This window comes from Salmo salar, chromosome 12, assembly GCF_965601325.2.
Source record: "Salmo salar chromosome 12, fSalSal1, whole genome shotgun sequence".
Classification (NCBI taxonomy): Eukaryota; Metazoa; Chordata; class Actinopteri; order Salmoniformes; family Salmonidae; genus Salmo; species Salmo salar.
In genome coordinates this window covers 62,674,829-62,690,068 of record NC_138302.1, presented here as the reverse complement: position 1 = coordinate 62,690,068, position 15,240 = coordinate 62,674,829, and the positions used below count along the sequence as shown (strand labels likewise).

The 15,240-nt window shown below is 40.7% G+C and overlaps 2 protein-coding genes across 2 annotated transcripts in view; both read left to right on the top strand.

The window, feature by feature from the left end:
- The window catches only part of LOC106565414 (inactive dipeptidyl peptidase 10), a 39,800-nt gene extending 36,994 nt beyond the window's left edge, over positions 1-2,806 (top strand). Inside the window, exons 17-22 of the mRNA XM_082959563.1 lie at positions 342-536; positions 1,145-1,199; positions 1,351-1,447; positions 1,625-1,683; positions 2,014-2,086; positions 2,255-2,806. Coding sequence (XP_082815689.1) covers positions 342-536; positions 1,145-1,199; positions 1,351-1,447; positions 1,625-1,683; positions 2,014-2,086; positions 2,255-2,463 — 688 coding nt within the window. The 3' untranslated portion in view covers positions 2,464-2,806. The remainder of the gene's footprint in view (positions 1-341; positions 537-1,144; positions 1,200-1,350; positions 1,448-1,624; positions 1,684-2,013; positions 2,087-2,254) is intronic.
- Positions 2,807-9,621: 6,815 nt separating this feature from the next.
- On the top strand, positions 9,622-14,915 carry LOC106565415 (protein canopy homolog 2). The gene is made up of 6 exons (XM_014132526.3): positions 9,622-9,759; positions 10,404-10,509; positions 10,657-10,772; positions 10,929-11,126; positions 11,408-11,504; positions 14,397-14,915. The coding sequence occupies exons 2-6, from the start codon at positions 10,404-10,406 to the stop codon at positions 14,438-14,440; spliced, it is 561 nt and encodes a 186-aa protein (XP_013988001.2). The 5' UTR covers positions 9,622-9,759; the 3' UTR covers positions 14,441-14,915.
- The last annotated feature ends 325 nt before the right edge of the window (positions 14,916-15,240 follow it).

The window sequence follows — 15,240 nt, the reverse complement described above, 5'->3', positions numbered from 1 at the left end:
ACAGGTGTCCTCCAAATATTAATAATTATTAACACAAAAGCTCCATAACCTCCTACATTTTTTATTTAACCTTTATTTGACTAGGCAAGTCAGTTAAGAACAAATTCTTATTTACAATGGCGGCCAAACCCAGACGACACTGGGCCAATTGTGCGCCGCCCTATGGGACTCCCAATGTGATGCAGCCTGGAATCGAACCAGGGTCTGTAGTGACGCCTCTAGCACTGAGATGCAGTGACTTAGACCGTTGCGCCACTCAGTGTATACACTTCTCCTCCACCTAACTTTGTTGACTTCCTGATCCCATTTCCTTTCTTCTCATCTCTGTCTGTGTGTCTCAGGGATGGAGCCCCTGACACCCAGGCAGTCACAGACCGTTTCTCTCTGGGCTGGCCCCAGGTCCTCTCCAGTATCCACAGTGTAGCTCTGGCCTGGGTGGACGGCAAAAGTGGGGCGGCACACGGCCTGAGGTCACCTAACCTTGACCCCAGGAAACTCAGCTCCCAGAGAGTCAAAGACCTGCTGAGAGTAATAGAGTGAGTAATCAATGATGAGTACAGCGTAGATTTCAGCAGCATCTAAATAATTTCTTAGTCATACTGTATTTAAGCAATGAGTCATTCCATGTCATCCAAAACTGTTTCATAGCAAATTTTCTGCAATTCTACACATTTTATCATTGGGGCTGAGAGAAAACATTGTAGTTTTAAAACAAATCTCAGGGTTTCTACACGTTGCCATGGGATTGAGTGAAAATGTGCAGTTTAAAAGCTAATTTCCTGCAATTCTACACATTTTCCATGGCTAATGCTGTGATATTATGCTAACTGAGTGATTCAAACATTATAACAAAATAAATGGGGGCATGACATTTTTTTACTTTAGATTCTCCCTGACTGTCTAGTTTTTATTTTGGTGATTGTTCGTTTTCAAAGACGAGCTTATGAAAAAATATATAGCTCATTATCTTTTCTACATACTTTATATCTGGTTTTAGTCGTTTAAGTTTACACTGTTTCAGGAATGCTGATCATATCTGTCACTAACTACAAAACAATTTCAGAACAATTTGAGATTGTGGGTGTCGAAATCCTCTTTCTTGTGCTTTTTGAGGTGGAAAGACCCAATGCATTCTTTGCTACAGGTGGTTGTTGGAGTTGCCGTACATTGACAACAGAAGAATTGCGCTGTATGGAAAGGTATGGTCTATTTCCAACTATATTGCTGCATTGATTCTAGCAGACCCAGCCAAAGTGGGAAAAGAGCTTAAAACATCCATGTTAGATCAAACAGTATTCTGTATGTAGTCACCTCTGGATGTGAGTACCCCACCCTTTATCTTTTCAACAGGCATTTGGTGGACTTCTGACACTGAAAATGATGGCAGCAGCCAAAATATTTAAATGTGCTGCAGTGATGGCTCCAATCACAGACTTCAAAATCTACAGTACGTCCACATTTAGGAGTAATCTGTGTTGCTTTTCATCTTTGTTCTTGTGATTAGATATACTGTGTCTGACAGTTTGTTACATTATTATTGAAGCCTATACCTACCCCGGTTCTTACTTGATTTATCTTTTAGAGTTTGTTAGCGATTTATAAACAATAATGACTGTCATAATAGATGCTGCTTTCTCTGAGCGATACCTGGGTCTTCCAGCCACTGAGGAGAGCTTCTACAATGTAAGTCAAGATCTTGTTCTTCAAATTGATTGTAAAGTGTAAGATGGTGTAACATCGTCTCTCTCACATGCACTCAACTTGTCCCTTTAGTCTTCCTTTGAGCGAAAAACAGGTTGTGACTAGATGGAGTACAGCTAAGACCAGAAGTGACTTTTCGTAGCAGGTTAGGAGAGCATTTTTGCTAACCCTTTCCTAACTTTAAGCTAATTCTCCTAACCTGCTGCGTAAAGTCTCCGAACATGCTATGAAAAAAATCACTTCTGCTCGTAGCTGTATTCCACCTAGTCAGCATTCCAAAAACCTGGGTCTTAGTTCAACATGTCTTCCCAGGCCGCCTCTTTGCTGGATGATGTGGTCAATCTGAGGGACAAGAACTTCCTCCTTTTACATGGAACCGCAGATGGTGAGAAACTTTATGATCTATTCAACTATTCAACTAATATTTAGGGGAAAACTTTCAGAAGTGCCACAAAAATAAAGACATGGCCCTAAATGGACCTACTTGCACATATTTGTCAAGTAACACCTCAATCTTGAAACAGTCTGTTTTCTGTTTACTTTTTTCTTGTAGCACATGTCCACTTCCAGCACACTGCCGAGCTCATAGACCGTCTGGTGTCAGCAAAGGCCAACTACTCCCTGCAAATTTACCCTGACGAGGGCCACGTTTTGAGACGGAGCCACAGTGATCAGCACTTCCGGCGCACCCTAACAAACTTTCTCCAGGACTGTCTGGCTCCTATGCCCCCTCAAACGTCTGATGGACAAGAGGATGACTGAGAGCTACCCTCCCAAACATTTACATCCAACAACAAAACATCATACTTCCATCCTTTTGACCTTGAGGACTTTGAGGATTTTGCATGAGGGAAATGTGAAAAGGCATGTAGTTTGACGGGAAAGTATGCTCTGAAATGTCTCATGTTGAGTAGAGTTTGCATTTTTGTATTTAAATAGCTGACTAAACTCAACTCCATGGTGAAGGAAGTTAAACTTCCTTGGAGTTTAGTCATCTAGTATTTAGCATGACCCAAATTGCAGAACCTGATTATTGCAAAGATCCTTAAGAATTTGTTCTTGTTTCCTAAGTGCATTTGAGATAGTAATAAATAGTTTGAAGTTATCTGGTGGTGATAGTTTGTTTAAATCAAATCAAATGTTATTTGTCACATGCTTCGTAAACAACAGGTGTAGACTAACAGTGAAACGCTTACTTATGGGCCCTTCCAGATAGCATGGTGGGTAGGAGCGTTGGGCCAGTAACCCAAAGGTTGCTGGATGGAAACCCTGAGCTGACAAGGTAAAACATCTGTTGTTCTACCCCTGAGCAAGGCAGTTAACCAACTGTTCCCTGGGTGCCAATGACGTGGATGTCAATTAAGACTGCCTCCCACACCTCTCTGATTGAGGGGTTGGGTTAAATGCAGAAGACACATTTCAGTTGTACAACTTCCAAACAATGCATAGAGAAAAATAATAACATGAGGAATAAATGCACAATGAGTAACGATAATGTGGCTATATACCAGTTCCAATTCGATGTGCAGGGGTACAAGTTAATTCAGGTAGATACAGTATGTAGGTAGGGATAAAGTGCCTAGCCCAGGTGACAATTTGGTATTTTATTAGGATCCCCATTAGCTGTTGCAAAGGCAGCAGCTACTCTTCCTGGGGTCCACACTAAACATGAAACATAAGACAGAATGACATAATACAGAACATCATTAGACAAGAACAGCTCAAGGACAGAAATACATACATTTAAAAAAAAGCACATGTAGCCTACATATCAATGCATACACACAAACTATCTAGGTCAAATAGGGGAGAGGCGTTGTGCCGCGAGGTGTTGCTTTATCTGTTTCTTGAAACCAGGTTTGCTGTTTATTTGAGCAATATGAGATGGAAGGAACTTCCATGAAATAAGGGCTCTACATAATACTGTACGTTATCTCGAATTTGTTCTGGATTTGGGGACTATGAAAAGACCCCTGGTGGCATGTCTGGTGGGATAAGTGTGTGTGTCAGAGCAGTGTGTAAGTTGACTATGCAAACAATTTGGGATTTTCAACACAATGTTTCTTATAAAAAGAAGAAGTGATGCAATCAGTCTCTCCTCAACTCTTAGCCAAGAGAGACTGGCATGTATAGTATTTATATCAGCCCTCTAATTAAAATTAAGAGCAAAATGTGCTGCTCTGATCTGGGCCAGCTGCAGCTTAACTAGGTCTTTCCTTGCAGCACTGGACAACACGACTGGACAATAATCAAGATTAAACAAAACTAGAGCCTGCAGAACTTGCTTTTTGGAGTGTGGTGTCAAAAAAGCAGAGCATCTCTTTATTATGGCTAGACCTCTCCCCATCTTTGCAACCATTGAATCTATTTGTTTTCACCATGACAGTTTACAATCTAAGGTAACGCCAAGCAATTTAGTCTCCTCAACTTGTTCAAAGGTCACGCCATTCATTACCAGATTCAGCTGAGGTCTAGAACTTAGGCAATGATTTGTACCAAATACAATGCTCTTAGTTTTAGAGATGTTCAGGACCAGTTTATTACTGGTCACCCATTCCAAAAACAGACTGCAACTCTTTAAGGGTTTCATTTTTTTACATTTTAGTCATTTAGCAGACGCTCTTATCCAGAGCGACTTACAGTAGTGAATGCATACATTTCATACAATTTCATACATTTATTTACTATTTTAATATTTTTTCTGTGCTGGCCCCCCGTGGGAATCGAACCCACAACCCTGGCGTTGCAAACACCATACTCTACCAACTGAGCTACAGTTACAGCTACAGTGACTTCATTAGCTGTGGTTGCTGATGCGTATATGGTTGAATCATCAGCATACATGGACAGACATGCTTTGTTTAATGCCAGTGGCAGATCATTGGTAAAAAGAGAAAAAGAGTAGAGGGCCTAGAGAGCTGCCCAGCGGTACACCACACTTTACATGTTTGACATTGGAGACGCTTCCATTAAAGAAAACCCTTTGAGTTCTATTAGATAGATAGCTCTGAATCCACAATATCACAGGTTGAAAAGCCATAGCACTTAAGTTTTTTCAACAAAAGGTTATGGTCAATAATATCAAAGGCTGCACTGAAATCTAACAGTACAACTCCCACAATCTTCTTCTTATCAATTTCTTTCAACCAATCATCAGTCATTTGTGTCAATGCAGTACATGTTGAGTGCCCTTCTCTATAAGCATGCTGAAAGTCTGTTGTTAATTTGTTTACATAGGAATAGCATTGTATTTGGTCAAACACGATTTTTTCCAACAGTTTGCTAAGAGCTGGCAGCAAGCTTATAGGTCTGCTGTTAGAACCAGTAAAGGTCGCTTTACCACTATTGGGTAGCGGAATTACTTTGGCTTGCCTCCAGGCCTGAGGACAAAGACTTTCCTCTAGGCTCAGATACAAAAAATATTACAGATAGGAGTGGCTATAGAGTCAGCTACCATCCTGAGTAGCTTTCCATCTAAGTTGTCAATGCCAGGAGGTTTGTCATTACTGATCGTTAACAATCATTTTTCCACCTCTCCCACACTAACTTTACAAAATTCAGACTTGCACTGCTTTCCTTTCATTATATGTTTTTTTATGCATGAATAAAATTGCTCACTGTTTGTCGTGGGAATTTCCTGCCTAAGTTTGCCCACTTTGCCAATTAAATAATCATTAAAATAATTGGCAACATCAAATGGTTTTGTGATGAATAAGCCATCTGATTCGATGAAAGATGGAGTTGAATTTGTCTTTCTGCCCATAATTTCATTTAAAGTACTCAAAAAAAATGTCATCATTCTTTATATCATTGATCTTGGCATCATAATAAAGTTTCTTCTTCTTTTTGTGAGTTTAGTCACATAATTTCTCAATTTTCAGTAAGTAAGCCAGTCAGACGTGCAGCCAGACTTATTAGCCACTCCTTTTGCCCCATCTCTTTCAACCATACAGTTTTTCAATTCCTCATCAATCCATGGAGCCTTAACAGTTCTAACAGTCAGTTTCTTAGCAGGTGCATGTTTATCAATAATTGGAAGAAGCAATTTCATAAATTCATCAAGTGCAGTGTCTGGATGCTCCTCATTAATCACATCAGACCAACAAATATTTTTTACATCATCCACATAAGAGTCACAGCAAAATCTTTTGTATGATCTCTTATACACTATTTTAGGCCCAGCTGTTGGAACTTTGGCTTTCCTGGATAGAGCCACTATATTGTGATCACTGCATCCAATGGGTACGGATATAGCTTTAGAACAAAGTTCTACAGCATTAGTAAAATTGTGATTGATACATGTGGATGATCTTGTTCCTGTAATGTTTGTTAACCTGAACCAGATTACAGGCACTGGTTACAGTAAGATGCTTCCTCTTGAGCGGACAGCTTGATGAAAACCAGTCAATATTCAGGTCCCCAAGAAAGTAGACCTCTCTGTTTACATCATATACACTATCAAGCTACTGGATGGTCGACAGTTTACACCCTGTTGTAAATTAACGGAGAAGGAGACTTTCTTTCCACTTCCAGTAGTTACCCAAGGAATGTTCTTTGTCAACAGACTTTTTCCTGTCGAAACTCTAACACGTTAAAAAAAGTGAATACTGGAACAATATTTCTAACATAAGAACGTGGGGAATGGTCAGTGGGATGCTACAGAAAACGAATGTTATTTTGGTTTTTATTTTGTGATGTCATTAAAAATGGTATGGATGAAATACTGGAACTTGGAAAGTGTAAAGTGTAACCCCTTTATCTGTCAAGTTTCCATCCAATACGTTGTGCATATAATATGAACAATTATGAAAGTATTGTTGTTAAGATAGGAATGTGATTTTAGAAGTCATAAGAGATAACTTGCAATCATATACCTTTGCACAGTAAGTAGCCACACCCCGAGTGAGGTCAGAGAGCATGTCAGCCTGATGGAACCGTCCTTTTCGACCAGAGTGCATAAAAGGACTAGCTAAGAATTAAAATTTCAGACCAGAACATTGCCATGTTGCAGCTGTGCCTTCCATTCTTCTTGCTAACGTGCAATCATTGGAAAATAAAATTGATAACCTACTATTAAGATTATCCTACCAACGGGACATTAGATACTGTAACATCTTATGTTTCACAGAGACCTGACTGAACGAAGATACGGACAATATAGAGCTAGAGGGATTTTCCATGCACCGGCAGAACAGAGACGCTACCTCTGGTAAAACGAGGGGTGGGTGTGTGTGTCTTTTTGTCAATAACAGATGGTGTGAGATGTCTAATATTAAAGAAGTCTCGAGGTATTGCTCGCCTGAGGTAGAGTACCTTATGATAAGCTGCAGACCACATTACCTACCAAGAGAGTTCTCATCTGTATTATTCGTAGCCATCTAATTACCGCCAGAAAATGAAGCTGGCACTAAGACCGCTCTCAACCAACTCTATAAGACCATAAGCAAAGAAGAAAATGCTCACCCAGAAGCGGCTGTCAGAATGCTCAAGGAAGCAGGAGGGTTGAAGTCAGGCGCAGGAGACACAAGTCCGTGAACACTCGTCTTTAATAAACAATCCACACTTGCCAAAAACAGGTAGGGCAGGGCAAGGTAAAACAAATACCCATAAACAGCCCGAACACAGCGTAGGGACACAGCCCAAAACACACTGCCACAAAACCCACAGGCAGAAGGGAAAAAACACCTGTTCCCCAGACGTACAACCTGACGAAAATAATCACGCACAAACACAGACATACCTTGCTAGACTAAATAACCCCCCCTACTAATAACTAAACCAAAACAGGTGCGTGCCTACCTAGACCTAACCAACAGAAAGTGAAACAAAAAGGATCGATGGCAGCTAGTAGACCGGCGACGACGACCGCCGAGCGCCGCCCGGTCGAGGAGGGGCGCCACCATCCGTCGGTGTCGGCGCTCCTAGTAGCCGGGGACTTTAATGCAGGCAAATGTAAATCAGTTTTACCAAATTTTTACCAGCATGTCACATGTGCAATCAGGGGAAAAGAATCAGCACATGTGGCAAATGTGGCAAATAAAGTTTGATTTGTTGTCTTTTGTCTCTCTTTAAGTGGTGTTGTGTTGTCTCTCTTGTGTGTTTTGTCTTATATTTACATATTTTTTATATTTTTATTTTTAAGCTCAGCCCCCGTCCCCGCAGGAGGCCTTTTGCCTTTTGGTAGGCCGTCATTGTAAATAAGAATTTGTTCTAAACTGAGTTGCCTAGTTAAATAAAGGTTAAATTAATTAATGAAAAAATTAAAATGGTAAAAACAACCTCTTCTATGGTGCCCCAAATTCCTAATGAGTTAATCTTTACATGATTAATAAGGTAACAATTAAACATAGCTAGTTGATTAAATAAATAACAGTCATCAGATTAATGAAAGTAAAGTCATGACGTCAGTGTATATTGCTAAGAATGTGAGAGTAGGGTGACTGACTCCCCTAGAAGGTCACAAATGCAGGCCACTAGCCCAAATAACAAATGCCCCAACCACAGTCCCAATAAGGGATAACTCCAGGGTATTTGCTTATTGGGCTAATACAGGTAGGCCCTGTTCAGAAGAAAACATAAACTATCCTCTCTTGGCACTTGTGTAGATATGAAACAACTTGATAGGTGTATGCAATAAGGTGAATGCACTTTGAAGTAAATCTCAGCTCTCTTAAGAGGGTGAATTGGCAAGACAAAAGATTTAAGTGCCTTTGAACGGGGAATGGTAGTAGGTGCCAGGTGTACTGGTTTGAGTGTGTCAAGAACTATAACGCTGCTGGGTTTTTCGTGCTCAACAGTTTCCCGTGTGTATGAAGAATGGTCCACCACCCAAAGGACATCCAGCAAACTTGACACAACTGTGGGAAGCATTAGAATTAGTGCAAAGAGGTTCAATGCAGATTGTCCAGGTCTTGCGGTCGGATACCAAGCAGTTGCCATACCAGGTGGTGATGCAGCCAGTCAAGATGCTCTCAATGCTGTATAACTATTCTAGGATCTGAGGGCCCATGACAAATCTTTTCAGCCTCCTGAGGGGGAAGAGGTGTTGTTGTACCTTCTTCACAACTGTGTTGGTGTGTGTGGACCATGTTAATTCCTTAGTGACGTGGACAACAAGGAACTTGAAGCTCCTGACCCGTTCCACTACAGCCCCGTCGATGGCCTTCCTTTTCCTGTAGTCCACGATCAGCTCCTTTGTATTGCTGACATTGAACATTGAAGGAGAGTTTGTTGTCCTGGCAGTCACTGACTTCTTCTCTATAGGCGGTCTCATCGTTGTCGGTGATCAGGCCTACCACCGTTGTGTCATCAGCAAACTTAATGATGGTGTTGGAGTCATGCACGGAAATGCAGTCGTGAGAGAACAGGGAGTACAAGAGGTTGCCTACCCTCGCCACCCTCCCAGTTGCAGAGAGAGGTGTTCAGTCCCAGGGTCCTGAGCTTAGTGATGAGCTTGGAGGGAACAATGTTGTTGAACGCTAAGCAGTTCAACATCATACTGTTGATGACATAGCAGTGAGCACTCACCAAAGTGCTCCTTCAGCAGTGGCTACTCAGATTTGATTTTGGACAGAGAGGAAGAGGCAAAGCAGACCAATAAGATAGCCAATAAGCAACTAGGCAACTGGCAGTTCCAGCCTTTGAGACAATGGCAACATTGATAGGGCTGAGACAAGACCATCTCGTCATATACATTATCTTTGGTTTGACGGTCCAAATGCAAACAGGCAAAACGAAAGACAGCCATAGATCATTGCACATCAGCGATTTGAATGCAATCCACTTAATAGTCTAAATAAAACCCCTGTTTCACTAAATGTGATGTATATGACTTTTTACATTGAAGACCGTGGATATTTGCCATGAAATCAAGAAATCGAAGGTTATTCGCTCTCTGATGACATTTGGTTTGGGTCCTAATTGTCTCTGGCATAAACTCAGACAACTACCGGTATTATCCCGTTGCCTACGTCACCAGTTTTTACCGAATGCGATGGAACAGCGTGGAATGAAAATCTTCAAATCTTTCTAGCGGTGGCTGAAATTCACAAACAACAGGTCATTACTAATCATTGAACGTTGAATTGCATCTTTGTTACACGTTAGAAATTGTTCAGCGCAGTAGCATGTATGCATGTTCAGTGTGATTTTTACCATTCATTTATTTTGATTACATTACTTAACTAGCACAGAGTTTCTAAACCCAGAGGCGCAACATTGCGAGACTTCCGGAAATGGCCAAGTCAATGGGAGAAGTGTAATTAGTTCCCGTAGTTGTACCTTTTCTCGAAATCTAAAGGTACAACCTAGATTCGAGCCAAAGTCTTAAGTAGTTGAACATGTAATTACTGCTACCTCGTGAAAGTGATTAAAAGTTTTTAAATTTGTCAAACACCTTAATATCGCCTTTTGATTTGACTCCGTACACATGCGCAGTTTATCGCCTGTTTCTACGCATGAGCTTAGCTAGTCAACGTCGCCTACTAGTGTGATCGGGGATTTCTATTTATAGAAGCAGTTTTAGACGATCTTCATACTGTACTGTCTTTGGTTATAGTCCCTGAACATGGGGGAAAAATAGCTGTTCACTGAATTATGACAACTCATTGAGAAGGACTTGCATGTCTCCATAATGTTTACATGATTTTATTTAAGTATAATTTATATTTGCTGTGTTTTTCTTCCTCTCCAATTTTGCTTAGATGAAGATGTCTTATCCCTTGCAATCACTTGCTCGATGTGTGCTACTTGTTCTCCTTGTAAGCCACTGCCAAGGAGCCAGGCAGGGCCAGGATCTCAAATGTGGAGGTAAGTATTTGGACTTAATACCTATTTACACTAGATCCCATTTATTCTCATAATTTGATCCCAACAATCTTATTTTCTACATTGTGCATCCACTTTTGGTCCACATACCTTTATTGAGCAACCTAACATTTAGTTATTCTCCGTCAGCATGTAGGGCCATGGTGGATGAGATGGAGTGGGCGATATCCCAGGTGGATCCTAAGAAAATGATCCAGACAGGGTCTTTTAGAATCAACCCAGATGGTAGCCAGTCTATTCGAGAGGTAAGGGTACCTGATGGCTACCGGGTCCTACATTGGCCTTATTTTACACATTCAATGTTATGTATTTGTAGGATTCTACAGTTGATTAGTGTTTAATATTATCGGGTTATAATCGTTCTCTCTTTTTAAGCTCACCAACATTGTGTCCCCCCCCAGGTTCCCTTCGCCCGCTCGGAAGGTAACCTCCTAGAGCTGATGGAGGAGGTGTGTGAGCGGATGAAGGATTACGGGGAACGTGTGGACCCCACCACCAGCAGGAAGACCTACGAAAGGGTCACGTCTCGGAATGGCAAATCCATGGACCTCTCAGAGGCTAAACTGGATTCCAGAGTCACATCCAGCCTGAAATATGCTGTGGGTAGCTTTTTCATTTTCACATGTTGGGGGGTAGGGACTAGAGATGATGACACGCTATAGCTCATCAGTGTGACATTCTAGAACCTATAGTGAATGATAATAGCAACAATGACTGCAGTTGATTGCAACTTTCACCTAAACATACCAATGCAGTGAAGGGGAAACTTTCCATATGTTTGTATTGTGGATTGCAAGCCAATGGCTCCAAGCTCTTGCAACTCAGGGAAATGTGCCCACTACATCTTATTAAACCATTATCTCCTCCACCTTACCCCCAGTGTGAGACCATCGTTGAACAACATGAAGATGAGGTCATCGAATTCTTTGCACATGAAACGGACAACGTCAAAGACAAACTCTGCAGCAAGAGAACAGGTATGCCACTTTATTACATGATATTGACCACGAGATTACTGCTCAATCCCAATACCCCCCCCCCCCCCCAGCCCTCCCCCTCAGTGGGGGAGTGGCACATTTGAACGGAGCAACTAGTTGTAGGGAGAGCTGAATAGCCCTAGGGATTGGAACATTTCTACGTCACTTAGATCAGAATTTGCCAGCGGATAGCCTACAACGCAATTCATTGGTGAAGAGCCTTGTTTTTGAAAATGCCTGTACTGGCGGCAGTAATAGCGTTCCCTATTTCTCATGCAACAAATATGTACATCCATATGAGCAACAAATGAGAACAGCAAAACAATGTGGCTGTAATGTACCCATCCTCTGGCTGCGGTTCAATGTGGAGCTCAATTGACATTGAAATTACTAAAACTAAATCAAAACTGTGTAAAAATGATAATACACTTAAGCAATAAGGCCTGAGGTGTGGTATATGGCTGTTGTACTTTGGTAACAACTTAAACATTAGTAAACATATTTGATCAAATAAGCCTCACTTAGCAAATAAGCATTCACCTTTTTTTACAATATTTATTGGCATTTTTTTTAAACAATTTTTAACAATCATCAAAATATGACACAGATAATGCGCAGTTATTCCTTCCACCTACACAAAACACCATGCTACAGGGGGTCACATCGTGCAAAACCCTTCCCTTCAACACATGAACACCCTCCTTCCTCCCCTCTACCGGTAGTAGCTTCAATGATTAACAACAAAAAAGAAACAGAATGACATTCACATTCAATGCTAGAAAATAAATTACTCAACGCAAAAACAAATACATGAATGAAGAAAATGAGGCAGCTAAGGTGACGACTCTAGAAACTGCTGAAAGTCACTCCAGGCATCAGTAAATTCAAAGGGTTTATTATGTAAATTGTACATCGTTTTTTTTCAGATGGAATATAGGAAGTTAGTTCGTTTAGCCACATCTGTTTGTTTGGCGAAGTGTCACTCTTCCATATAAAAGCTGTGCACTTATTGCCTGCAATGACTGCCAATTTAATGAATCTGGTTTTGCTACCAATATTAACTGGTAGAACAGTGTCATCTCTAAGAACAATAAGGGAAAGATCTTATTGTAGAGTCATATTAGTGACCTGTGATAAGATCTGAATGTTTTATTTTACCTTTATTTAACTAGGCAAGTCAGTTAAGAACAATTTCTTATTTTCAATGACGGCCTAGGACTGACGGCCTTGGACTGCCTTGTTCAGGGGCAGAACGACAGATTTGTACCTTGTCAGCTCGGGGATTCGAACTTGCAACCTTTTGGTTACTAGTACAACGCTCTAACCACTAGGCTACGCTATGATGTCTTTCCAATAATTGCTTAGTTCAGGGCAGGACAAAAACATATGCATAAGGGTGCCCACCCCCATTTTACATCTTGGGCAATATGGTGAATATTTAGAATTGGTCTTATACAGTCTCTCTGGTGTAAAGTAGACCCTATGTAAAAGATTGAATTGCATCAACTTGTGTTAAATGAAAGACGCTGAGCATCTAAAAAGGGATTTCCCCATTTCTCATCCTCAACAATGAGACCAAGGTCATCATGCCACTTCATTCAAGTCTTCAGAGCTTCATTGTTCTCCAACAGAGCTTAAAGACTAGAGTACATGTAAGAAATTAAACCTTTTACCCCTTTCCTCTCCAGCCACAGTTTCAGTTATAGGTTTACTCATGGGCTGAATCCTACCTCCCTGCTGAGTGGCAATATAGTGCCTAACTTGTTGGTACTTGAAGAAATGAGTTTGAGGTAACTGAAAATTAGATGCCAGTTGTTGAAAGGATAGTAGTTCACCTTCTCTATATAGATTACCAAATGTTTTCATTCCTTTGTTGAACCAAGAAATGTAATACCATCTCTCAGGGCATTGGGTAAGATGGGGTTATTATAGAAAGGTGGTTGTTTACAGACTTCAAACCATATTTTAAAGTGTTTTTAATGAAAGGGTTTGAGATCCTTTCCACAGAAATAACGAAACCTTCCTATTAAGTTGTTTGAAAAAACTTTGGGAATAGGAAAGGGGAAGGTTTGAAAAAGGTACAAGATTTCTGGTTTGAGGTAAAGCAAAATGTCATCAGCATACAGCGAGACTAGATGGTCACGCCCACCTGTACGAACACCATAGATAGTGGGTGGATGGAGATCTAAAACCTTCTGCTAGTGGCTCTATAGTGTGGTGGTTTAATTTCTTTACTATCAAATGAGGAGAGACACTTATCACACAAGTCAGAGTTATACTTAAACTAAATCTTTATCAAATTATCCATTAAAGATACCAACCCAAAACCTACGTATGTCTACATATGGGTAGTTTAAATTGTATCTAATTATATTCCCAGTATTACTTTATGAAATCTCTAGTAATTGATTATACACACATAGAATGTATCATTCACAGAATCCATATAAAACGTAAGGAATTCTTAGGTACTCACAACAACCATTCAATTTGCTTTTTCAAGGACTCTCCACAGCTACTAAGCAGCTCTCCAAACATACTTCCAGCAGAAAAAAATGACCATGGTATCCTCAACGGTTTTCTCTGAGTACCACTTGGTAGGAAGTTAGCAACTCTATTTGCTTTGTTTGGGGGGCCAACTAGAGGACTGAAAAGGTACCACGCCTTGCTTAAAGTTGAATTGGGACACCACTCCCACTCCATATGGCTCACCAGGTCGTGTAAAACTGAGGGGGGGTGCTAAGGGGGCGCATTGGGATTGAGCCTAGGGACTACACAACCTACTACTGGGGATGCAGCTCTTACCAAATTGTGTTTGCTGTAACGAGTTGTAATACAATGTGAAAAGTGTAAAAATCAATACCAAAGTAACTCATTGTTTTTTCTCTGCAGACCTTTGCGACCATGCTCTGCAAATCCCTCATGATGAGCTATAATTCCGTCGTGCACTGGACGCAGCTCAGCTATACGCACATCTAACTTCCACTGCGTTACAATGGGGACGGGGACTATCCGGAGTAGCTCCAGCACCAGGTGCTTAGGGATGAGGGGAGGAGAGGATTGTACGACCAATAGAACAATCTTGTAATGTGTATTACTGCAATGAAGTGCTGTTTGTCTTACACACAGCTGTAGTAACAACAAATCACGCTGGATGATTTCACGAGTTTTAACTCACGCTTACTCTTGAAGCAGAATGGTGAATAAAATTCTCGAACAATAGTTAGATACTGTAATTGTCCAACAGTTGCTGATCTTGTTATGCTTGTTGCTTTGATTCATTGTATTCTGTGAATGGAAAGGTTCGATTACACTTTCTTAAGCAACTCCAATTCATTTTCTATTTTGTGTAATCATCTTGTCACTGTCATCTGTTTTTCATACTTTGATGGAAATATATTTCTACAACAATCTGGAGTCATTGTTTTCAAATCAAATGTTATTTCTCACGTGCAGAATACAAGAGGGGTGCCGAATACAAGACCTTACAGTGAAATACCTACAAAAAAAGTAAAATAAAAGTAACTAAATTAAAGAGCAGCAGTAAAATAACAATAGCGAGGCTATATACATGGGGTACTGGTAGAGAGTCAATGTGCGGGGGCACCGCTTAGTTGAGGTAATATGTAAGTAGTGTTATTAAAGTGACTGCATAGATAATAACAGTAGCAGCAGCGTAAAAGAGGTGGGGGGGCAATGCAAATAGTCTGGGTAGCCATTTGATTAGACATTCAGG